The sequence below is a fragment of the Argopecten irradians genome, chromosome 5 (genome assembly GCF_041381155.1).
Source record: "Argopecten irradians isolate NY chromosome 5, Ai_NY, whole genome shotgun sequence".
Lineage (NCBI taxonomy): Eukaryota > Metazoa > Mollusca > Bivalvia > Pectinida > Pectinidae > Argopecten > Argopecten irradians.
The window spans coordinates 32,403,558-32,430,790 of record NC_091138.1 but is presented as its reverse complement, the minus strand read 5'-3'; the positions used below and the strand labels follow the sequence as shown (position 1 = coordinate 32,430,790).

General features: G+C 34.5%; 2 protein-coding genes across 3 annotated transcripts in view; one reads left to right on the top strand and one right to left on the bottom strand.

Moving 5' to 3' along the window:
- Positions 1–506: 506 nt before the first annotated feature.
- LOC138323565 (large ribosomal subunit protein uL1-like) lies at positions 507–10,452 on the bottom strand. Of its 2 annotated transcripts, none has more exons than XM_069268254.1 (9): positions 10,414–10,452; positions 8,451–8,580; positions 6,603–6,831; positions 4,791–4,877; positions 4,373–4,444; positions 3,264–3,384; positions 2,770–2,885; positions 1,598–1,682; positions 507–695 (listed from the first exon to the last, which is right to left on the bottom strand). In XM_069268254.1, the coding sequence occupies exons 1-9, from the start codon at positions 10,442–10,444 to the stop codon at positions 583–585; spliced, it is 984 nt and encodes a 327-aa protein (XP_069124355.1). In that variant the 5' UTR covers positions 10,445–10,452; the 3' UTR covers positions 507–582. The 2 variants fall into 2 exon arrangements, with proteins under 2 accessions (XP_069124355.1, XP_069124356.1); XM_069268255.1 differs by lacking the exon at positions 10,414–10,452 and adding an exon at positions 10,282–10,395.
- Positions 10,453–10,631: 179 nt separating this feature from the next.
- The window catches only part of LOC138323563 (CCR4-NOT transcription complex subunit 6-like), a 53,848-nt gene continuing 37,246 nt past the window's right edge, over positions 10,632–27,233 (top strand). The window contains exons 1-4 of the mRNA XM_069268251.1: positions 10,632–10,764; positions 15,512–15,646; positions 17,365–17,628; positions 18,422–18,520. Coding sequence (XP_069124352.1) covers positions 15,523–15,646; positions 17,365–17,628; positions 18,422–18,520 — 487 coding nt within the window. The 5' untranslated portion in view covers positions 10,632–10,764; positions 15,512–15,522. The remainder of the gene's footprint in view (positions 10,765–15,511; positions 15,647–17,364; positions 17,629–18,421; positions 18,521–27,233) is intronic.

The following is a 27,233-nucleotide window of genomic DNA, read 5'->3' as shown; positions in this document are numbered from 1 at the left end:
CTTGATAATTCTTTTTCTTAGGAAGTACAATGATTTGAGCAAATTTTCCTTTTGGGTCATGTGCAGAACCAATCTGAAAACAACAGCTGACAGACATCCGTTGTTGATTTTCTCAATTAAGTTTATTATCGTGATTTCCCAAAATGTACCAAATGGAATTTTCTCAAATTTCACATGTAAACTAGTTGGGTTGAATATTTTGAGACTGATGGAAAGCAAAATGTCAGAGAGCCATATTGAATTTTTAGAATTTTTAGCTTTCTCTATACTTTCATTTGACAGATATCTTGTCTCACATTGTACTCTACTGCAGTAATAAATCATCATATCGCATGTTCATGCTTATAAATGTTCTATGATGCTGAATGATTTCAAATGTCACCAAAAAGTTGTGCAAGTGTGCATTATGATGTTTTAGCATCGATAGAAACAAAGTTCAAATAAAAGTATAGTTTACCATGATGACTGTTATCAGTCTTAAAGTGACATTCAACCAGAACAGGAAAGAAAATTTAATAGAATTTATTTTCTAGCATTACAATTCATCAAATACAGAGCAAAGTTACTTTCATTAATCCACAGTCAGCGTCGTTTCTTCTTGGTAACGGATTCTGTCAAGTCATACTGAACAGGATCCAGTTTATACTTTGTAGGTGATGGTGGAACTTCTATATCTAAATGTAGTACATATTTACCTGTAAAAATGAAAATAACAATAATTCCAAATTGTTATACAGTTACTGAAATGGTATATTTCTTATACTGTTACATTACAAGTGTTTAACTAATTTAGACTGGCCACCAGTCTCTAGAATATTGAAAAAAAATTAACTAAACTTTAGCTGGATAAATTTTGCCCTTAATACATGTCTGTCCTGTAAACGTTTCAATCAAGGGGGAGATAATCTAGTGAAGAACTCTACTGAGAAAGTCTTATCAACAACTTATGGGTGGTTAATATGTCCTGACATATCACCACAAGCCCTCCACCTTTGAGTTGTGAGTTCGAATCCCATGTGGGGGCAGTTGCCCAGTACTGGCCGCTGGTCGGTGGTTTTTCTGTGTGTATACCGGCTTTCCTCCACCAAGAAACCTGCACATGTCTTAAAATGACCATGGCTGTTCATAGGACGTTAAACTAATAAAACCAAACTTAGGGTCTGGTGGCCAGTCTAGGGTTTAACAAGAAGACTGTTCTTCATCTGAATGCGCAATTAAAAGTAATCCTATGCATGATTTTCAGACCACTTCGAAATTATCATTATACACATAATATTTCCCCAATAACTTCTTTATACCATTAATACAGGACAATTCTAAATGTTGGAAGCAAAAAAAAATAGTGCCTTGTCTAATATTAGGCAAGAGCTTGAATAAGTTGTTATTTCAATTTGAATGCAGGTAAAAGGTCAAAATGTAGGTTGTAGTGACCTGGTTTTGGGACCCCATATACTACGTATGAATATTTAATGCCTCATGATATAGGAGGTAGAGTTTGGACAAGATCAATCATGAACAGAATCCAAACCTACAAGCTCGAGGAACTGTAGTATTGATTAAACTGTTTTTGACCAATTTATTGTAGCATCACTAATACCTGTTGCCTTTAATGGACGAGCACCAAATATTTCCATCTTCAAAGCATCCAAATTTGCCGATAACTCTTGGTTTGTCATATTTAGCTAAACAAAAAACAATGTGAACACCAGTCATTAGATAAAAACATGCAACATTAAAATAATTCCTCATCGATTTCTATAGTAACAAATGATAAAGCCTTGATTGTATTGTACTGCTTGTATCAATGGTAATAGTTTAGTCTTTAAATCTTTCACAGTAAACTAATTCTTAGCTCGCCTATCCGAAGAATAGGGGGGAGCTAATGCTGTCACCCCGGCGTTGGCATCCCATTTCACGTTAAAGTTTTTGAGCAAGTTTCTGTTTCGTCAATTGTTTAAGCTTAAGTCATCATAAATGTTTATGATTTTATTTTCCTAATGTGTATGGATACTGAACGTGATAATACAACCAATTTGGGGCCCTTTAGGGGTTTTTAAGTCTGTTAATTTGTCATATTTCCATGTTTAAATAGTAAATACTTGAACATCAACTTCTTCTGAATAGGCGAGCTTTGCTGTTCTCCAACAGCTCTTGTTTGAAAGTTTATCTCAACAAATTATTACCTACCTTGAATTTTTATTGAAATGTATTACTGGTAACTCATTCATCCCTGAAAATTTCTTAATGAACTCTTCCAGCGTATGAATTTAGAAGAGTCCAAATGTGACTTCAGGGGTGAATGAGTTAATGATTGAAAGGAAATTCATTCAGACTTGCTCTGAAGTGAGAACTTTGCAATTTAGCATTGGCAAAAGAGATTTGGTTTAAAGTGAATAGTCGGGCAAAGAAAACCAGTCTAAATGCGTTCATTGGCCTTCCAAAAGTTCTCACATATTAATACGACGGTAAAGTTCTGCTTACATTTCCCAGTTCTGACCATTGAAATAAATAAAAGTTGGAGCATTGAAAGCGAGGCTGCGTGGAAATGTAACCACCGACATAGGCAGCCGGGAGGACGTTTTAGGATTCCTATACTTAAAATTAATTTCTTCGTACGCAGACAGATTTTGACGAGAGATATTCTGTTTCTTTTTCATAAGAAATTATACTGGATACATTCACACCATTTTTACCGACTTTAGCCATCCTTGCCCGACTGTTCACTTTAATGCAGTTTCCATGTACTGTATATCATTTTCTAAAACTTACTTTTCCTATAGGAAATTTGATGTTTGCTACTCCTTTGGTTTTAGTGTGTTCTATTTTCAACATAACTCCATTGAGAAATCTTCCAACCATAGCAGGAATATCTTCACCCATACTACCTGTAAGGGTTAGGAAGTACACATGTAATTAAACATAGTAAGAAAATGTGATGTTCTGTTAAGCATGAAGTTAATTTTTGTTTTTCTTTTCATTTCTCTTCATTGTGAACAAAATGTTTAAACTTGGGGTTCTGTAGAGCATAAAGTAAAAGAGTGTCTCTATTTTCATGTTTATAGTAAAATGTATTGGTGTGAGGGTTTTTCTATGAATTAGTTTCTTTGCTTATACATTTTTGCATTTTACTTTTTCAAAATGAATGCCAATCAACCATAAAACCCTAATTTAATTTGTTTGCAACAAGGTTTTTAATTGAAAGCGTTAAAATTTAATTTTCTGTATCATGTGGAATTATCTGATTTAATGAAAAATATCTTTACCTTTTTTCTCGTTCGGAAACATTTCCCCAAATAATGGTCTCAAAGCTTTTAACTGTTTAGCCATATCTGGTGTTGCTAGGACGTGATCCAACTCATATATAGATATTTGGTCTGCCTGGATCTGTAAGGAATAATTAGATGTCAGTTACGATCAATAGAATAGAGGGCATGTAAGGGAATTATGTACAAGAGCTTGTAATTCTTTGGGCAATGAGCTCTTAGAATGGAAGTTTGTAATTAACAAAAGGAGAAACTATGTACAACAAGAGCTTGTAATTCTTTGGGCAATGAGCTCTTAGAATGGAAGTTTGTAATTAACAAAAGGAGAAACTATGTACAACAAGAGCTTGTAATTACCTGAGCAAGAAGTTCGGAATACTACAAACTTATATTACCCAAGAAAGAAGATCTGTATCATGAGAGCTTGTAATTACTGAGTGAGGAACTCAGTATACTACAATCTTATATTACCCAGAGGAAGAAGATCTGTATCATGAGAGCTTGTAATTACTGAGTGAGGAACTCTGTATAGTTCAAACTTATATTACCCAGAGGAAGAAGATCTGTATCATGAGAGCTTGTAATTACTGAGTGAGGAGCTCTGTATACTACAATCTTATATTACCCAGAGGAAGAAGATCTGTATCATAAGAGCTTGTAATTACTGAGTGAGGAACTCTGTATACTACAAACTTATATTACCCAAGAAAGAAGATCTGTATCATGAGAGCTTGTAATTACTGAGTGAGGAACTCTGTATACTACAATCTTATATTACCCAGAGGAAGAAGATCTGTATCATGAGAGCTTGTAATTACTGAGTGAGGAACTCTTTATACTACAATCTTATATTACCCAGAGGAAGAAGATCTGTATCACAAGAGCTTGTAATTACTGAGTGAGGAACTCTGTATAGTACAATCTTAAATTACCCAGAGGAAGAAGTTCTGTATCATGAGAGCTTGTAATTACCTGAGCAAGGAGCTCTGTACAAGCTTATATTACCCAACAAAGAAGATCTGTATCAAGAGAGCTTGTAATTGTCTGAGCGAAGAGCTCTGTATACTACAAGTTTACATTACCCAGAGAAAGAATATCTGTATTATTACCTGAGCTAGGAGCTCTGTACCTCCAGCGTGAGTTGCTCCACATTCCAGGGCCTGACTCACATACTCCTTTTGCTAAAATGAAAACATATTCATGTAACAGTTACCACATTTACCCCTGAAATTTCATAATGGACAGGTCTATTCTTTGATACAGTAGAGCCTAAATGTGTCTTTAGGGGTAAATGAGTTAAAATCATCTACAAAGTAAAGAACTATACTGTAGAAAATAAGTGCTACTTATATTGTTCCTTTCTTTGTCTCAATTTTCGTTCCTTACTTTGTCTCAATTTTCATGTTATTTTAGCATTTTGTCAAAATGTTACAGGTATTGAAAATCTTACTTTTAACTGTACTTTCACTCCACTAAGTCAGGATCCATGTTTGAAAATTGAAAGAAAATAAATGTTTTTATACAAACCTTTGTCAAAAAGGCCAGTCTTGCTTTCACAGGTGGAACAAAGGGATGAGGGACAATAACAGACTTTAACATGGATGTAAACACCCCCTGGAACAAAATGTAATGGTTTCAGGTAAAATATGATTAAAGTGTATACATAACATACAGTATTGTGTGTGTTAAAACTTGAGATGTGAGAAATTCAAGTAAAGAAGGCATATGCATGTTTATTTTGACAAATCAGGACAAACGAGTAGAAATATGGCAGACCTTTTTTCATACACAACTTACATTTTGGTTATCTAATAATGGTCCCAATGTATGCTAGTGAAGCACTGCTATAGTGCAACACTTGGGAAAAATTTCTATAGGTTTCCAATCATTACATGCTTATATGCATCTATACATCATTTCAGGGTACCCAACATAAAAATCTTTACTGTGTTTGTCGTAATTAGCATAAAGGGCATTTAACAATTGAAACATAGGAGGGCACTAATTAGGAAACCAAAATGTATGTTGTGGATGGAATAATTCAGCCATATTTTAAATCTTTCTTTACTCATAGACAATTTGTCACAGTAACCATGCATATGCCTTCTTTCATTTTAGACGCATTAATGTCATTATTCATGCATGAAAGACTCGAATGTTCATGTAAAATAAAATGGGATACATATAATAAGCATCACAAGTAAATGTAGATAAGCATGGAGAAATCCATAGGATGGGGGTACCAGGGGATGGTGTTAACATAACTTCAACTCCTTCTCCAGAAGAGGATAGGGATGCTAATAGGGATAAAGGCACTAGTTATGGGATTTAACAATTGAAACAATTGAACATAGGAGGGCACTTATTAGGGAACCAAAATGTAAGTTGTGGATGGAATAATTCAGCCATATTTTAAATCTTTCTTTACTAATAGCACATCAATCTGTCACAGTAACCATGCATATGCCTTCTTTCATTTTAGACGCATTAATGTCATTATTCATGCATGAAAGACTCGAATGTTCATGTAAAATAAAATGGGATACATATAATAAGCATCACAAGTAAATGTAGATAAGCATGGAGAAATCCATAGGATGGGGGTACCAGGGGATGGTGTTAACATAACTTCAACTCCTTCTCCAGAAGAGGATAGGGATGCTAATAGGGATAAGGGCACTAGTTATGGCGGAGACAGTAATAATATCTATCTTACCACTCAAAAGACGCTAATTTTACAACCTGTAGAATTGCTGTACATTTTTTTCTTTGAAAAGACTGCTCTATTTATAAGTAATTTCAAATAAATTATCTGTTGCCTCTTTTATACATTACTTAGTTAGTAAGTGATATAAAACTGGCTCAATAACATGCATACAAAAATGACCTTTTAATTTTTTTTCCATTTCATTTTTTTGTTTTGGCTCACTAGCAGTAATTGACAGCAATTGTAGCCCTAAAGACGACACCATTATATTTCTCGAAGTTTTTTGTGCTACAAAATTGGTATTATACTGGCCATCAGTCTCTAGAATATTGAAAATGTCACTATAATTTGGCTTAAATATTTTTGTCTTTACTGTCTGATTTCTGAGTTTCAAACTACTAGGGGGAGATAATCTAGTAAAGAACTCTGATGAGAAATTCTTATCAACAACTTATGGTCTGGTGACCAGTCTAGGGGGAGATAACCTAGTAAAGAACTCTGCTGAGAAAGTCTTATCAACAACTTATGGTCTGATGACCAGTTTTGGGGGAGATAACCTAGTAAAGAAATCTGCTGAGAAATTCTTATCAGTAACTTAGTGGCTAGTGGCCAGTCTACTATGGTAAACATACCTCCCTGTTTGTCCATGTGTTGAGGATCATGTTGACAAATACATAGTTATCCATGTAGTCGTAAATACTAGGCATTGCCATCAGCTTGTGTCTGTTTACAGCATCGTCAAAACTGAAATATGGTTCTGGGTAGTCTGACGTAAACCATACATTATCTGTAGGAACTTCTCCAATATGTGTGCTCAACTTCTCACTTTTAATGTACTCCATCTCAGGAACAGTGAACGTCCTGTAACATAGTAATCAGGAAAATGAAAGCTGGCAACAAAGTCTTTATAATATAGTATAAATCAGGAAAATGAAAAAAAAGTCTTCATAATAATATATATATGAACTCTGAGAATGCGTACAAAAGCCAATTTTGTTTTCCACAAATCAACAATGAAGAAATGGTATTCATTTTTTTTCCTTTCAAAATAATTTCAAAGGCGGTGACAGTTATGAACAAAAATACATTGTAATACATATATATATGCTGTTGTATTTATGTCAAATTCTGTAATTTAAGGTAGGCCCATTTTTGGGAAAAACCCATGTTCATTGTTTTCTAACAGGTCTTATTTTCTTGCATTTTTCATGTAGATTTCAAATCTATAAAGATAAATGGGTGTTCTCGAACTACTTTTTGAGATATTTGAGCTTGAAATATACCATCCCTGCAAATTTGCTGACCGAAAATAGAAAAATTCATAAAATTATGTTTTCTGTAATATTAGGGTGAATGTATTCTCGATCCTGTTGATTTTTTGTCCTAATTTTCTTACGATAGAACACTATACAAAACTATTTTATTTTTACAAATGCTAACTAATTTTTGTTATTTCCCAGGACCGTTTCTATACGTAATTATCATGTTTTGCCATATTTTTGCCAGTAAAAAATCAATGAATAGGCCAAAAAGGAAATGAAAATCCATGTCAATTTCACAATATTTGTATATGATATGCCCAAGGTAATATGTTTTTCAAATATCATATAAAAACACGAGGTCCTCGATCAAAATTTCACAATTTTGTAAGCTTGAAGTTTGTAACTCGCAACCCTACCCCCCATTTCATCCAGTGCTTAGATGGGTTATAATTGATTATTTTTTTGAAAATCATGCCGCCAAAAAACATTCCACATCAGTTCATACGTTTTTGTGATATTATATCTGGTTTATATCTGTTTGTTTTTATGATTTTCTCCAAATTGTGTGTTTAAAGGAAATCCGTGTGCGATGTTTTTAGAATTCCGGAATTTCGGTCGGGCCGGGTCCCCTCTTATGATTTATAGTGACGAACGGCACTTCCGGTGTTTAAAAATCCATTCCCATTTACGACAGGGACCGCAAAAACCTCAGAGATAGCATATAATTTTCACTTCACTGCTTTTATTTGATTTATTTAATGATTTTAAACATTCAATATTATATGTAGACAATTTTCACCTATTTAAGTTCGTTATTTTCCAGACTGTCAAATTATGTCTACTTAACCAATAATGAAATCTATTACCCAACATTTCTGTCTGGATCATGAGTGTTCTCTGTACATTGTGTATTTGCATATTTAAGGAGTTATCTGCCCTTGCAGATGGATATTGATTGTTACATCAAGTGTTTGTGAATGTAACATCACATTTCTTCAGAGAAAAATGTTTGATTTTTGCTTACTTGATTAATAATTTTAGTAAGATATAATTTGTTTCTGTATGCAGTAAAATTCCTATTAAGGTTTAAAGTTAATTTTTCTTGGTTAACTGTGTTTAATAAAATATTCCATAATATGAAATTATTAAATTAACCTGAGTGACCGAACATTCTAAGCAACATACCTTGGTGGCATAAGTTTGAGATGGGTAACTTACTTTTTCCTGACCTTCTTTGCTTTTTCCTTTTTCGTGCTGGCATTTCTAGTCTGAGTGTAAAATCCCCCTGCTGTCACCCTACTCTCCAGACGCCAGGCCTGTGTCAAGGCTGTGTAAAGCCGCTGTATCACTGAAATCAATCAAATCAATACATTTATAACACATAATATCTGTTGTGGATTTTTTATTGTATGATCTTAAGTAGTCCAAATTATTTGGAACTTTATCAGCTCAAAGCTTAAATTCAAATAATGTATCATTAGACAGAGACTGAATCTGAAGATGTCTTTGAACAACATGAATAAATAATGTTGATTACCTGTTTATCGCATATAATATTGCACATCAATAATCATCCCACACAAAACTAATTTGCATTACAATTTTGTAATATCAGAAGAGATCTCTCTAATGGTAAATAGTTAACAGTACATATTGGACCTTTTCATGAACGAGTCATCACCAGGGATCACACCCGGCCAGCTATATGAAAGGCGAGTGGCTCAACCACTGCACCATCCTTGTCTATGTATACTAGGCCTACAAAGCTAGTGCACATGGTTCTGTTGGTGAAAATGCCTTTGTGGCTAGCACCATATTATGAGAAATGAATGAAAATCAGGTTTCACAAGCAACCCTGTCAAAGAAATATGTGCCATAACTTGGTTAAAATTTTGACATGTTATTTTTTCTTCAGTAATAAGGTTTGTTAAATCAAGCTGTAAAAATCATTCAAATGCACAAAGATGTGTGATGTCCTATAAACATTAGTTAAACACAGAAATTATGTACAGTATGTTTTTTTTTATGTATCTTATGTATGTTAAGATGAAATTATACCTGCAGAAATCACTTTACCGCTGTGAAAACTATAATTGCTTCAATCATGGTCTGACTATAGACGTAAATGTTATGATTATTTGCAATACTGTTTAAGACTGATTTTGAGCTCTTATCTGTGCTAGAGAAACAAAACATTATATATGCATTAAATATTGGTAAGTTTTGCTTGTGAATGATTAAGATATAATTTGTATATTAAAAGCTCTTTTATGAATGGCAAATATATATATAACTTTAAGCAACAAGTACCATTTGTTTGTCAATATTCAAAGAAAAATATATTATATTTGAAAATGCACAGTAATCTCCCAACTTACGAGATGGTCAGCTGATTTTGGAAAGAGTTGGGTATTTGAATAAACGACAATCAGAATTCATAATGAACCACCCCCACCCCTACCAAAATGGTCTGACACACAGCCTTCAGTAATTATCTGAAGAGGGTCGTCCGAAACTATGATAATTACTGGCCAGAACACCAACTGGCGGTAGGCCTAGCAAGTTCGTCAGAAATCCGGACTCAAGCAGGTTGGGCACATGTAAATTTATTGCTATTATAGCGATATATAGCTCTAATAGCTATTTATAGCTATACAAAACTGACGGTAAACAACATTTTTGAAGATAAAAATGCTTCCGCTCAAAACCGACTCCTGAAACTTGCAGTGGTTATCTATAACGATCATTCAAACATATTGAAAGCAGTTTTGATGAGGTATAATTAGGCTAATTATTGCTCTATTGTTTCGAACGAAAAGTGGTTGCATAGTGTTCAAATTATCCTTATACACATTCCCTGCAAATTTCAGGAGTCGGTTTTTGAGCGGAAGCTTTTTTATCTTCAAAAATGTTGTTTACTGTCAGTTTTGTATAGCTATAAATAGCTATTATAGCTATATATTGCTATAATAGCAATAAATTTACATATGCCCAGCCTGTCAAGTTTTCAGATGAGATGGATCTGAATGAGCCCGATCTGAATCCTTGCCTGGCTGCTAGATTTCCTTCATTCTTGTTACATTATCTGAATCTTGCACGTGCTTCAAGGCTGTCATGCAACTTTGCACCAGCAACAATACGTATTTTCGTAAGAATATTGCATTAACATTGAAAATCGCACCTGTCCCATGTTTACGCATAGGCGCAGCCATATTGGAAAAGTAGTATTTACGGTAATTACCGCTAATTTACGAACTCTAAATAAAAAATAATTGTGATTTAATTTTGTACCATAAGATGTTTATTGGTAAAACTAGATTAATATCATATCTTATATTTTAAGAAAAGTTGTTTATAAAAAAATAAATAAAAATCCAATATCGCTGAAGCCAATCAAAACAACGCTTGCAAACGCGCTCGGTTCAGAACGCCATGTTGATTTCTTTTGGCAGAGTTTGAAAACCTGTCAAAGAGGCAAGAGGGATATTAAGCTGTTTACGGAAAGCTATCGATGAAGATATACGAATGCAATGTATGTACACATTCTTCTTTGATAAAATGTCATAGTGTTAGGAGATTCACTGCGAGGGGTTTGACAGTTATGTAGTTATCTTTACTGTAGTTCACATGTAATTCTGCATAGAGAAAGTAGGAAAACTTGTTATTGTAAAAAAACTTAGTAAAGGAAATTCACTTTTGATTTATCGTCAATATTTCACCGTCTTATTCATCACACCATTGAAAATATTTAAAGTGATATACAAATTATTGTCAAAAAGTTAAAAAAAAAAAACCAACCTAACAATCAAAAGAGGTACCATAAATCAATCTGTGCAATATTGTTTATGAGAATGCTTGTTACATTGCTTAGTATCTCAACAATTTTTCGCTCACTGGTAGGGAATGGTCTTGATATATGAAAGGATATGTTGTTACACAATCAATGAATGTGTTTATGTGACAATTCAATGACTATGGTACCGTATAAGTGTGTATACCATCGGTATTTTCAAATGATAAGTGTGTTTGTCATCTAGCTGTGACAAGGTAGCTCAATCAGTAGAGCATACGGTTAGTGTTTGGAGGTCCAAGTTGGAGCCAAGGTCTTGCCTCTAAATTTCCTACTCTCCTGTTACAGACCTATGTTGCGTGTACAAATTGTATTCGGAATGATTTGAAGATTGATATCAATTTTGGCGTTGCTGAGTTTGAACCCCATATGGAGCAGTACTGGCCACTGATCAGTATTTTTTCTATACCATCTAAGAATGGCACAATCCTTAAATGACCCTGGTGGTTAATAGGCTAGGATATTAAAGCTGCTATCAAACTAAACCAATTTAAAGGTGATAAAAACAGAACGGACATGGAAAATGAGATAATACGCTAGAAACATTTGTAATGCCTATCTTAACATATACCAGTTTGATATTTACTTATATTTTGTCTCTAAATAGTAAAATTAATGAAAGCAATCTTCACATCTTTTCGACGACAGATTTTTTTTCTATGACTTACCTCCCTTGAGTTCCGATGAGTTGTGACGTCATCTGAGACAATCAACTACCGGAAGCCGGTGTGCCGATCGCGGAACTGTCAACATGCATGTGTATTTTAGCCACATGTCTTAGTACTTACGGAAATACACACGGAGAAAAATATGTTATATTTCAACTTATTGGGTAGCGTGATTTATCCCCTACATAATGACACATTATTGACGTCATAACCTATGAAATGACGTCACTAAATGTAAATAATGATGTCATTAATGTCGCGGGTACATATGTCATGTGGCTTATGGTGTGCCAGGGGTTTAAACCACGAATGAATAAGTAGTTCTTTCCTATTCAGTCCACCCTGGAGTAATACGACTGTGTATGTATGTAATTTATAGTTTACACATAAAATTAACCGAGGAGTTTTGATATACATAGAATCTACTGGTAATTTTATGTGCGAAATAAGATCGTAGCGAAAATGGACAATTATTGGGGCCCACCTCTTTAGACCTACGTTTTAATAGAAAAATCATCTGTTACAAACATACGGAGACATGAAAAATACATGCAGATTAAAAGAAAAAAAAATCAATAATTTATAAGTTGTGTCTTTTTGCCCCCCATTTTCGTCGACTGAAATGTTCTCAAAATGGGCATTAAAAATAAAAGAGGTCCTCCTGCACATTTTTCATACTTCATTTTAGGGATTTTCATATTTATTTTGGGTTACACAACAATGTGCCGGTGGTGTGAAACCGGTATGTTCAGATCTAGTCCGCTAAACCTGTTCATATCATTAGGCTTTTTTAATTAATTTTTTTTTGCCTAATATATAAGGGGGAAAAAGCCTAATAATATAGGCAGGTTTAGCGGACTAGTTCAGATCGAGCAGGGTTGCATATAGCCCCGAGATACTCTGGCCCTGACACCAGACTTAGACATTATGACAGATAGATGTCTGGTTTAGGGCCAGAGCGCAGTAGTACTCGAAAACCTGGAATAAGCCGACACCGTTTGGTATCGGGCCAGGTACTCTCCGATTCTCATATCTCATATCTCAGTCATTCTAAATTGTAATATCTTTATCAGGGTCTCCCCCCGAACCCCCAAAAACACACCACAATGCTCGCAAATTTGGCCAATTTTAGTATACTCATTAATTTCCTGTTATATTCTACATAGTACAACTTGCGTATATATATGTAGAATGCGAATTTTACTGATTTTTTTTTTATTTAGACCCACTAGATCGTCTCATAATGGTCAATAGGCTATCTTGTGTGCTGTGGTCTGTGCGTATACTTTTAAAATTTTTACTAAGGTCGTCGACAGGTTTCAATTTATTTCCAAAACTCATGCATCGGTTAGAGAATATATAATGAAGCGGTTTTTTTCTTGAGTAACATTGATTTGTGTGATTTATGCAAGAGGAAATCGTATGTTGTTCTCATGGTCCTGTTGTTAGTTCGAAACTATTACATGTGTAGAATTTCTTTGTCCATCGAGTAACAACTTACATGTTCATCCATATTAGGTCATTGTATCTTAGTGTGAGTTTCTGTGTTATATTGTGTCCCGTCTTTTCTATCGCCTAAAGCGAGTACTTCTCTGTTACTAGCTGTACACATAAGTTATTCTATTTCGTATCACATTCCAGTAAAACTCAGTATAGAACCTTTATTAGGAAAAGAAATAAGTCTAGCCCTTTCTGTGCGACCTGTTCCTGGAACTTCTGAAGGATATAAGCTTCAAATACGGAACATAATATGAGGTGTGACAAGTACGTACATAAGAGCGGGTAAGAAGGCACGTTTATACGCCAGTACATGATAGGGTATTTTGGATTAAGGGGATGAAGGATGGCGGAGTTATTTTTATAAAATGATGGCATATTATATGATAACGCTTTGTAACGTGCAATGCAGCACATGTACAGTCTACAATAGGTAAAATTTGGAGCTCCATTTTCACTTCAGTCTCAATAGCTTATATTTCTTTCATGTTGGTTTAACGTTTAAAACAAAGATCCTATGTTTTTGAGTTTTTAAGATTACTGGACAAAAGTCCAAGCGGCAATCCACCTTGAACACTTGAGTCAGTGCAATCACACGTACGCGAGTGTCACAAATTGGGGCTTTTAAAGATGACTCCACCGTCCGACAGATGAAGACAAGTAAATACGCGTGAGATATTCAACACAATTTGAACAATAATTGGTGTTTAATCGTGTATATATATGTCTGATTAACACAAACAATAATATAGAATAATTTATTTCGCCTTTGGTGCATGCGCAATCAGTACTTCATTCCATATAGGATATAGTAACACGGATTTTTTTCGGGATGCAATTAATTATATTTCATGTTTTTAACTTGAAGTAAAATTAGAAGCTCACAAACTGTTCAATGGTGGGTAATGGTGTAAAGTAAGTAACTTTTGTAACTGAAGAAAATACTAAATCGTCTGCTCCTGTTTTTGATAGTTAAAATTTACCATTTGTCAGCGGCGGAGCGTCTTTAACATACTGAACTACCAATTTCATAGCCCAGAATATGACGATAAGAATGAGTAAGCTATCGTTTTTATTATATCATTGTATGTTATAGATTATATATTATATATGGATTCATTTCCACTATTCAATATAGCAACTACACGTAGCGCGACTGTTTTAAATATCTATAATCGCCAATACCGCAACACTGCCCCATTGAGTTTCCCGGCTCTTGTCACAGCTGTTGGTCTCAGATGACGTCACGAATCTACGGCCACCTGGTGATATCAGGGGCGATAAGCGATGCGATCGTTCTAGACAAGGGTCGTTGTGGCCTTCGTTTCAAGCACATTTTATGGAAATTACGTCAAATACAACCTGTATTTTTTGTTGGAAATCATAGTGCACCACAATAAACAAATATCAACACAAAAATAGCATATTTAAAATCTGTTTTTATCACCTTTAAGAACTGATCAGGGTGGGGAAAACTACTAACTTGCATATTATTCGCAAACTAGAAATATTATACCCCAATTGGAGTATGGATTTGTTACTAAAAATAGAGAAATATGCTTTAAAATGAACTTTTCCAAAATATTTTCACAAATTGCATTTATTTAACAATGATTTTTTGAAAATTAAGTATAGCAAAAGTTGAGATTTCAGTGCACATGATTTATGCTATTAATAGTAACAAATCCATATTCCAATTGGGGTATAATACCCTGGTACTCTAGTTTGCATATATATAATAAGCAGTTTGGTGGTTTTCCCCCGACCTGCTGATACTTTATTCAACCTTATATACTGTAAACCATGGATTTGATTCCCAGGAGACTGTTATATATATATTGGTGTCTTAGATTAACAGAATTTGTACCAAAATTCTTGATTTTTGTGAAAAACCAAACAAAATTTAGGTTGTTATTTGTTTGCTGCTTGAGGAGAAAACTGAAATAAAGTTTTTGAGTAGGCCCTGTTTTTATTGGGTTGGTCAGGTTACCAGAAACACATATACTTTTTTGTTTGGCCTTAGTAATATTTATAGAGGCAGTCATTTGTATGATTATAAATACCATATATAGACAATTCCAATATTAAATGAAGAAAACAAAAAACTTGTCATTTATATATGTAGATAAATTTGTTGCTATATAAATGAGGTTAAAAGTGACTGAATATTTGATTACAAGTATTTAACATGAATGAATATTAAATGTTTCTTTTTGCAAAATTATTATCTTGTTTATAATCATCTTGTATTGTCTTAATTGTAGAACTTTTCATCATGCCGAAAGATAACAAGTATGAAAAATATGCTTCACCCAACCCCAGACGTGCTCACACATTTATGTCTGCAGAAGACCTAGCAGCAGGCAAAAAGTCATCATGGTATGAGTTGGAGATCACAGGTAAGTAACAACCTATAGATACGTCCATGTTGGAGACTTGGTGGTCTACTGTGTTACTGGTATAGTGGAATAATAGAATCTTACATGGGTCTGTCAGGTGGACAGGGATATCTCAACCTGAATGATATATTTTGGCTGGTCAACCAGAAGCTTTCCGAGGGTTGACAGCCAAGATCTTTCACAAGGGTTGAGATATCCCTGTCCACCTGACAGACCGATGTTTGATTCCTTTTCTCCCATACTCCCAAACGAAACATGTTATATAGAAACATTTCCAAAGCCCTGTCGTCATAGGAACGTCGCAATGTGTCAAAATTAATGACGTCATCGACAATTGTCACTGCATGTAATGATAACGTCACGTCATTGTCAAGCACATGTGAGCTGTCTTTTCTCTCCCCGGTAAAAGACAGAGTTATCTTATCCCTAGAAACCACGGGATAACCCTGTCAAGTACGGGAGAATAGACTGTCACCAAAGCATTGATTTTCTTACAAATACAGAAAAAAATTCCCAAGGGAAGGGGCCTTTATACTACCCCAAATGTACTTCCAAAGGGAGGGTATAAGTATGCTGTCTCATTGGTGGTCTATCAGAGTAGTGGTCAGAGGGTTGCCAGGAGGTGTGTGGTGGGAAACCCTGCTAGTAGTAATTACTAGGGCTGCCGCGATACAGCAGAAGCGTACCACGATATATTGTGATACACAACAACTGTATTGTGATATGTATTGCAATATTTTGACCTTAACATATGTGGTGTTTATTTTGTATATATTCCATAATAAAAACACCCTTTACATTATACAAACATATAGTGCTATGTTATGTAGTTTTACTTCGATTTCAACCATGTTTTTGAGTAACAAAAATGTTCAAATGTGAGGTTTTTGTAAAAATTATGAGTCTGTGAAAAAGCTAGGCTACAGACGATCGTAACCTAATAATGCAATATCTAAACATGATAGTGTCTGCAAATATTTACACTTTTGAACCTAAATAATGAACAAATTTACGTACAATTGTCCTGGCAAAATACGCTTACGATCGTGATTAAACTTCAAAGGGCTGATCGGCTTGCAGTGTTGTTTTGACACGTGTAGGAATTCGAAAATGGCGGCGGACGATGAAGCCTGAAATAGCTGGCAAAATCCCTGCAGCCAATGTATTCAGCGGACCTTAAATGTGTTAAGAGAATTATATATTCCAGTATTGTTGATTGATGGAGCGAATCAACTTGATAATATTTCAGAAACTAGCCTAATGTCATATTGTTTATATTCAACGTCATGCAAATGTTTGAATCATTTGAACATTATACACGTTAGTTATAAACGTTTGACCGACATCGGAATCGAATGAAAACGAAAAGGATACCCACATGGCTTCATATTATCGGAAAGGAAAACAAATACAACTTGCTGGTTTTGTTTTAATGACAGGACGTTTTAATTATATCAAATTAATGAAATTATGATACCAAGAAAATATATCGTAAAAAACCGGTACAGGTAAACTGTATCGCAGTACAATATTTTTTGGTGGTGTATTGCAATACCCCAATATACCGGTTAACCGCGGCAGCCCTAGTAATTACAGGGCATCCAGTAGATCTTTATATGTGTACATTATGCATATGTTGACAATGTTTGCATTAAAATAAAACAATACTGAAGTATAGATACAGTATAATCTATTTCTGTTTTCCTCTTCTTTTCCAGGTGCTGTGAGAAATTTAGCACCTGATTTATGGAACCTGCAGCATTTAACATCTCTCTATCTCAACGCCAATAACTTGTCCAGAATCCCTCCTGATATAAACAAACTGACGCAGCTCACCTATCTCGACCTTTCGTCCAATAAGCTTAGAAGCTTACCATCCGAGCTGGGCGACCTTGCTCATCTTCGGGAATTACTACTCAATCATAATTGCTTAAGAGTTCTTCCCTATGAACTTGGAAAACTTTTTAATCTACAGACTTTAGGTAAGAGAAACTGTGATTAAATACAATAATTGTTTTTGCTTCGTTTCATTTATCATCTAACAATGTTTACTAGAATTTGAAGTTCAAAAGAAAACAAACCTCCCATTTTCAGGGGTAATTTTTCACTGTGAATGGGTCTGAAACGTAATTATGTCTTCATAAAATCAATGAAAGATATGAACATTTATGATTAAAATCATATGAAGTTTTGAAGTACTGTAAGATGTCCATAAGATGATTTGCTAAAAACAGAGTTCTGCTACAATATATATATTAATACATCTTTTCAATTCAGTTTACACAAAATATTTCAAAAGCACTTGCATCTGCAATTCTTATGTTGGTTTGATAAGTTTCTTAATAAAGGAATCAATTTACAAAATTCTAAATTAATAAGCTCATCATTTGTCCATGTATTTATATACTTCATAAATAACAAATTGTGTTTGTAAGTATTTATAAAACCAACAGATGAATTACCATGCCTATCCTGATTGATATGAAATTATGAGTATGTACTTTGAAGTGGGGTGATCGGGTGGTGTAGTGGTTAAGCCAATCACCTTTCACCTAGCTGGCTGGGGTTCGATCCCCGGCATGGATGTGAAAAGGTTAAGGATCACCTGCCCGATCAGGTGGGTTTTCTCTGGGCACTCCGGTTTCCTCCCATACTAAGATCCCTGGCACGCTTACTTCCGGGCCATGGAGAGTGATTTTGCATAAGTTGTATAACTTGTTTCGTAATCGATGCAAAAAAATAAAAGTTTATATTTTTTACTTTCTTACTTTTTAGGTTTGAAAGGCAATCCTCTATCACAAGAAATTATGAACTTATACAACTCCCCGAACGGAACACAGAAGTTACTGAGCTACATGTTGGATCACCTAGTCGGTAAGTGTTGAATCTATCAAACTTGTTCAGGCCTCTAGTGTTTATGTTGCTTGTAATGCAAACTGTTGACGAGGCATTTCAGTTTCATTCAGAGTTTTGTTCTTAGTAAGTTGAAAGCCAAAACCTGCATGTGCCTATAGCTATCACATTTGTAATGAAGCTAGCCAAGTCTATGCAGTGTTTTATAATTTATTTTTCCACTTGTTTAAAGAATTCATTGTTTGGCATGTTTTGTGCAAAACCTTTTCAGAAACCATTATGACTGTCTGAAGTCATAGCTAAACACAATTATAGTTTATTTTTGAAGTAATGTGTTTATATCTTGGTATCACTGGTGCTGCATTATTTGTGTATAATTTGACTGAGTGTGAATGTTATGATAATATTTCTATCTGGCCCGTAACATCTTCATGACATCATCATTTTTCTTCCTTCCATGTTCCTTCAAGTCACTGGCTCAAACTGTAAGTATCCGAGATTTTCATGTCATTATATAGTACTTAGATAACCCGGTCTTTATCACCACCTTGATGTCCCTCAATTACATCTGATGTACACTCACTTCCCAGACAAAAAAGTATTGTGATTGTCTGTCAAAATATTGATGCATTCATCATTAGAAATATGACCTACATCTGTCGAAATATGACCTACATTTATCAGAAAACGACCTATTTCCAAGAATGATGCTGTCCTCTCATGTCATTACTGTACATGGTCACAGGGTCACCATTATCAGGTGGTGTATCACATTCCAATTTTGATCTTTGACCTGCATTAAAGTAAAAGCTTGTCCATCTTTTGTACTTCATATTACTAAAACTTCTTTTGTAAGGGTTGTGTCACATACCAAATAGGTCACTGTGACCTTGATTTTGATCAACTTAAAAAACAATCTTGTAGGGCTGACAACTAATTTGTGAAATGTCTTTTTCGATCAAAATTAAAACAAATACAATTATACTTCACCATTGTCAAAATATTGAAATATCACATGAAGTTGCCTCCCTTGCATTGCTGTGAGCACTAATAAATCCACAACAGTTTTCCCAATAAACTGAGATGAAAACCATATAGAACTGTAGTTTATCCCATAACTATGCATGTTCCACTCTTGTGATAAACTCCATGGCAGTTTGATTACATAAATACTAAGAATCACTTATTGTATATCGCCATAAAACCAGTCAGTACTGCACAAAAGACACAAAATAACATAAAGTGTCTTTGAATTGAAGACTTTGAAGTGATTCTGAGGGCATCAGAATATTACCAGGTTATAATAGAGGGTATACTGAAGCTATGAGTCTATCAAACACACTGAAGTAGGACTAGGAAGGCATATGTTTCAATGCTTTTGGAGATTATTTTGACAAACATTTTCATTATTTTTGTATTCAATAGTGATTTTATGCTGTGTAATTGATAAATGCTGTGATTTTGCTTCTTGCTATATATAGAAATATAAGAAAATCTCTTTAATTTTGTCATCGAAAATAATTTAAATGGTGATGGTGTAGTGTGATTCTAATATTGCTGATTCGTTATACAATGTACTGAAGAGTATAGCTGGTAGATGACTCTACAGGAAGTGATAGTACTTAACCAACAGTTACTTCAGGTTGAATTAAACTATTATATGACTCAGAGAGCAAAATACATAACTTCAGATGAGTAAAGAGCAAGTTGCCATTATCACCAAAATTGTTGGTGAGAGATATAAGCCTATTTGGCCACTTGTGTGATTACCTAAAGTAAGTTACATGATGACAGTTGCAATGGATTATGTTAATGACTGAGGTATTTTTTGAGGCCATTTACACCATCTGCACCTCAATACCTGTAGACTCTTATGTATATGCTGCAGGATTTTGTTAATCTTTGGGATGCTGAACCTCATTGAAGTTTTACATTGCATGTACATAGATCCATTTCATGACCAAATTTGGGATCTAGTTAGGAGACATCATCAACACCTCAACGCACCCCACACCTCAATCTATTCTAATTAACCATATGCTTTGCTGGATTTGGGATTAGGGTTTAGAAGCTGGAATACATTACAGAATATCATCAAAACCTCATTCAATCCCTGCTTTGATACATCTGAAATCAAGAGAAAAGTAACAGTATTGAAATACATTGATATTTATAAATTCTTTATCTGGTAATTCATCTCAATCATATAACATTATAATGAGAATTGAATGTAGCTAACAGAACTGAATAATATGTAAGACATAAAATTATATAAAACATGATTGTAAATTAATTATTAATTCTGTTGCAAAATACACAGCTATGGCAGAAAGACTGTATATATAGTTTATCAGATGTGATAACTACACTAGTTCGAAAAGTTGTTGAGAATTTCAATGCTATTTGTTGCATGTACAGGACTACCATGATATTTAACATTAGGAAAGGAGAATCTTGTCATCATAGATGGAACATTCAGAGATGAATTGGTTATTAAATCCATACATTATATGATTGCTTTCTAGGATCATCAACAGTAAAATTTACATGTATCTGATAATATGCTTTTGATTATTGAAATGAGTTTCCTCCAAACTACCAAAGCTTTTTCTTTTACAAAATGTAATTCAAGGGGAACAACTCTAATGAGACTATCAATGTTTCATATGTGCCCAGCTCAACAAGGAACAATTTGTTTATCATGCAGCCATTGATATATAATAACCGGTAGAATAGCGACTTATATTTGGTATGCCATGTTTGTGATGAAAATATATTATAATTTCCTAGTGTCTTAAGATTTTGACTTTTATCTTGAAGACAGAAAATCATTGTTATCAATGCAAGTCACTCTAGGAGCTTAACTTCATATAAAGAATCAAGATATGTTTTAGGGAAATTAAGCTTTACAATTGTTAAATTAAGGTAAAGGCTACTATTCCTAATATTTTCTAATATGACAGAAGGCAAGGCCTTAAAGGGCACAGTCATGCAAGGCATAGGAAGAGTAAGCTCTACTTGTTTATTTTATTTTCTATTTCATGTAGAAGACATAATTTAGAAATAAAAGGGCGCACTTTAATCTATAGAAGTATATGATGTAATAATTGTCTAGCATAAACTCAAAGAAATGAACTCAAAGATTCTGATTTCTCTGTGTCCATTCAAGGCCTGGAGTGCCGCGTGTCATCAGCTGAGTGCGAAATCCTATGATTTAGCGCCATTTGTTGACGTTATGTGACGTCATGATTCCTTGTGCTCATCTTCTCCTTGGTGGATATTTTGACTGCATTCTATAGCTTTTAATTTTCAAAGTTTTATTATTATTATTTAGAAAATAATAAAAAAACAATGTTTAATTACTCCTGTTATGCATTTGCATTAGTTAAATATATATTTACTGGGGAGAGCAGTATCGGAGCAATGCACAACCTCCCAATATGTATGAAAAAATGGCAGCCGCAAACTGAAGCTGTCAGTGTGTAGGATTGAAGATTGTGTTTTTTCTTATATTTTCGTGTATCTGTTACCTTAGAAGTGCTTCGAAAGGGCACGAAGGGCTGCGCCCTTATAAATCATGAGACCCATTACTAGTCTAATGACTTTTTTTCATAAAATATTATGAACAAGATTGAGTTTCAGGTATCCTAGGTGAAGGTCTATGTTTCTTTTTCTCTCTAATATATATAATCAAATATTACATGCTAATAGTCTGTGTGGATAGACAGGGGACAAAAATACTCAGTTTGGGCATATTACATGTCCTTTTAACAGCAAGGGTCATTTAAGGATATGCAAAGTGGAGGAGGTGGAGGAAAGCTGGAGTACCCAGTGGAAAACCACCGATTTATGGCCAGTGCCTTACAAATGTTCCATGTGTGTTTAAAACTTTCAATTCAAAGGTGGAGGGCTAGTAGTAATGTGTAAAAACATGTTAAACTGTCCGAAAAGAGCAATGCCCACTATGCTTATTTACTGTATATGTGTACATGTATATTAATATACCGGTGAGGTACTATAAAAAGATGGATTAGAAGGAAGTGCCAGAATTCTGAAGTGTGAATAGTGTCAATAAACTGTAGGAATCTCCTACTCACAGACGCCTGACCTTAAAATAACAGGCTATTGGGCACCGATCCAGCACTTATCTGTCTGATAAATAGACAATATTGAATGAAACAAAACTTAAAGTGCGGTAGTGTTACGTATATAGCATGAAAATATGTTTAAATCTTTATGAGATTTATATAATTTTGAGTTTTATCAAAGCCTTAGGCATCATTGGCTAGCTACCTATCCTACCATTCTGATACACAAATGTGGTCGAGACGCGCCATAACACCAGGAAGAGATAAAGGAATTGTCATTTATACACAAGTACAAGATAGTATGTTCGAAGTCTTAAAAGTTTATACACATTTGAAAAGCATTGATTATGATTAAGGATATGCAGCAAATTCCGGTTTGTCATATGAAAGGAAGTGATTATGCCAGTCTTAAAATGCAAAGTTTATACACATTTGAAAGCATTGATTATGGTGTAAGATATCTAGCTAACACATATATTCCGGTTTGTCGTATAAAAGGAAATGATTACTTTCTACAATGGTCTACTGTCCTTCAGTTGTCCTTATAACATAAAAAAATATTATAGTATAGCAGGTAACGTCTGTTCTGTTATAGCCTCTTTTTTGGGTTCCAAATTAAACATGGCTCTGTCAATTCATTGTATGCAGTATTTTTTGAGATATTGTGATAGGTCATAACTAATTTCAGAATTCATAAAGAAAGTAAGCAAATGAGTATATGTGGTAAATCATAAGATCATTACTAGTTTTAGCGTTTATAAAGAATTAAATGTCATAACTATTTTTAGCATTGATTATGAATAACAATGAGATTATTTGAAGAATGTATTTGTCAGTCATGGACTTTAGGATCATATTGACTGCAATTAAACAAAGAAATATTTTAAGATCAAAATATGATAGAATCAAATATTATTGCTGCATTAATGGAAATAGTGTAAATTCCAAAGGTGTTTAAGTTGAAAATAAGAAGATATAGTAATCTTTAAATAATAAGTAATAACAATAAAATATTGTCAAAGTTTCTGTTGAGCCATAATAATTGGAAATGAAGATGTCTCTTTTGAAATATATGTAAACACTGCTTAGCTCACCTGGCCAAAAGGGCAGGTAAGCTGATATCAGGATGTGTCATCTATCTTGTGTATGTTATCATTCTGTTCAAATTGCTACTTGTCATAAAGTAATGGATGAAATTTAACAAAATTTGGACAGAAGAATACATATATTTGGATTAGGGGTGGGGATGGGTAGGCGGGGCAGATATCTACCCATCTAAGGCGTGGCCTTATAAAGGAAAAGGTTAAACATTACTGCTAATTTTATGAAACTGCTAATAGTCATATTTCATCCAAATGAGACAGAAATAACCTTAGGGGACAGTACTGGTAACAGATAAATGAGGACTGATAGTCTTGGATGGGAGTGGCTGCAACAAAATCACTAGTCATGAAGTACCAAATAGATTTGAACCAAGTTAAGGAAAAGGGAAAAGATTTGGCATTATTAATGGCTACAACTCCTTTGGGGCGGGAGAGAATGGCCCAATACGTAATATAATATAATAAGGACAATTCTTATTATTTCAAAACATTTTCTTCAAGTTGGAAAGTAGGGTTTGTGTAATGTTATTATTGCACAACCAGTAAAAAATGTATGTGTGACATTTCAATGACTAACAGTGTGCACACTGTCACTCTCAGACAAATGACCAGACAGTATAAGTATGTACACCTTAGATTTCAACCATTTGTCATAAACGTATTTAGGGGAAGGAAAAAGGACTGTGTGTAAATGTTGACTCAGAACGCCGTTTTGTGCTGGAGGGGCAGGACCCAATCAGAAAAATGGAAGCAATTCCTTGGCTAGAGTTTAACCAAAGTTCATAAACAAACGAAAGTGGATATTGCTTCATATATAGAACAGTGACTGATCCCCTGAGATGTGTTCTTTAAATTTCTACTAAGTAGTAATATAAGGCTCAATAGATTTGAAAAAGTAAATTTTGGTCCAAAACATACATATTGGATAGGAAAACATCTTGCATAAATAGTGAATAATCTCCTTTGGGACAGAAGGGCACCTGCCAATAGGGTAAATAGAAAGAAGTTGAAAACCTTCATCCTCTGAAAATTTGGTGTTTTGCCTTAATCAATGTGAGTAGCTCAGTGTTGCAGGCCTTAGGGACCTTTTGTTTTGAAATTTTGTTTATATTGTAACATAAGTATGAAGTACTGTTTTGATATGAAACATGTATCGTCTGTATTACTAAAACCCTGGAGATGTTTAGTCTGGAAGAGATCCATAGGTCACCTGAGAACCAAGAAATCTGTGTTCTGGAATGACAATTGTATCATTGGATATGGTCATCAATTACAAGTTTATTACAGTCAAACCTCGATGTATCGAAGTTCAAGGGACTGTCAGAAAAACTTCGAAACATCAAGACTTCGAATTATTCGTGGTTCAAATTAGACCGATGTTTTTTTTCACCATGACCAACTGTGGTAGTTGTGTACATGTCGTCTCCGTTACGGAATGAATATAAAAACGAAAACACGTTGTAAAAACGAAACTAAAAAGGAGGAACCGAAAACGCTACAACACCTACAAAATACTTCGATTTAGAATGATCGATTTGCTCCAGTATTTATGCCAAAGTTGTGCAATGTAACAGTTTTGAGTATGAGTTACTTATAATGTGGCTCGCTATTTACCGTTCCGTAAATTCTACAAACCGCTACCAATGGCGGCGGCGAATATCAAAAACGACTAACCGTATCTTTGCCGTATTAATGATTTAATAACGCAGCTTGTAAAAACAAAGCACCGGGTATCGGCCTGATTAGTGATATTAATTATCTTGATGATATCAAGCTAGCAACACAAGCTGTCATAATCCCTATTGTCCGGGGAAGGGCCGTCGCGAGACAGCTAGGTGTGACAGCATGCCGCGGGGTATCGGCGAACACCTGATCTGTACAGGTAAATTTTTATTCGAATCATCGAGTGTCAGTTACCTATGATTCTATAACAAATGGTCCATGAAAAAAGTTCGATACATCGAGAACTTCGATTCATAAAACTTCGATTCATACATGGGTTAGTTAGTAATGTTATATAGTGAAGAAATTCGGGACCAGACAAAAACTTCGATACAGCGAGACATTCGAATCATCGAGGTTTGACTGTATTTTTAGTAAAGTTTCACACTGCAAATTGAATGTTGATAATTAGAAGGTATTTGTGTTACATTGGAGATCGAGTATTGATGGTGATAGGGTATTGGGTCTTACACTGGAGATTGAGTATTGATGGTGAGAGGGTATTGGGTCTTTCATTGTATATTGAGTATTGATGGTGAGAGGGTATTGGGTCTTACACTGGATATTGAGTATTGATGGTGAGAGGGTATTGGGTCTTACACTGGAGATTGAGTATTGATGGTGAGAGGGTATTGGGTCTTACATTGGAGATTGAGTATTGATGGTGAGAGGGTATTGGTCTTACATTGGAGATTGAGTATTGATGGTGAGAGGGTATTGGTCTTACATTGGAGATTTAGTATTGATGGTGAGAGGGTTTTGGTCTTACACTGGTATTGATGATGATAGGGTATTCCAATATTGAGAGGCTTGACCTGATTGGCCAGGTTATTGCACCAATAGAAACTTCCGCCTGTTGGTGACCAACCTCGGGGCTTTACTGTCATGTATATATGAGCTTGATGGAGTGGTGAACCCTGGCATCGCTGATGGTGAAAACAAACCTGTTTTGATTTTCACTCCTCATAGAAGATACCAGGACATATTCAATTTATCTGTAAATATACACTGTTGGACTAAGAAACACTTTCAAATCACATGGTCTTCTAGATTTTGTCTGGCATTTTCACCAATTTTATTACCTGTATATGTTTATGAATATATCAGCATCATAGATTGTCTGAGCTCAGAATATTTAACCGGACATTGACCTACTTTTAATTTTATTTGCAAAATGTCACATTATGGCCTCAAATACAATATAGCCTTTTGGCATTTTGGTAATTTTCTAATGAATTTACGAGACCACTGACAAACAAACAATCGACTAGAGTCAACGATGTATAGTGATTATTGTATTAAACTCAATGGTCGTTGTCAAGCAACTATAGAAGGAGGTTAAAATGTCATGATTTGATTGAAGATTGCAATGGTGGCGAAATGTCATCTGACGGACGGACAAGTCTGGTAGAATTGCTGGAGGACCGGTGAAAAAATATATATTTCCGGCTCAACTGTCCGGAAAAAATTTGTCCGACTTTAATTTGTCTGACTTTTGTATTAATGTAGCCCGATTTTCGGTTAAGGCCGTGTGCAAAAAGTCATAACACACGTGGGATTTATAGAATGCCTAAACTGACCTATATTTAGGATTTTCAATAAGTGTTTTGCAATATTATAACTACAGAACTAACAAGCTGCAAGGTTAGTGACATTTTAACCGTGTTGCTATATATATTTTTAGCCATCAGCTTGGATCTGGTTCTGTAGTGAATTCACTCACAATGTGATTATTGCAAGGAAACGTATCTGCTATCCGATTGCTTTCTAAAGTTTGTTAATGATCACAAATACACTAATTACTTATTGTAGCAATTTTAA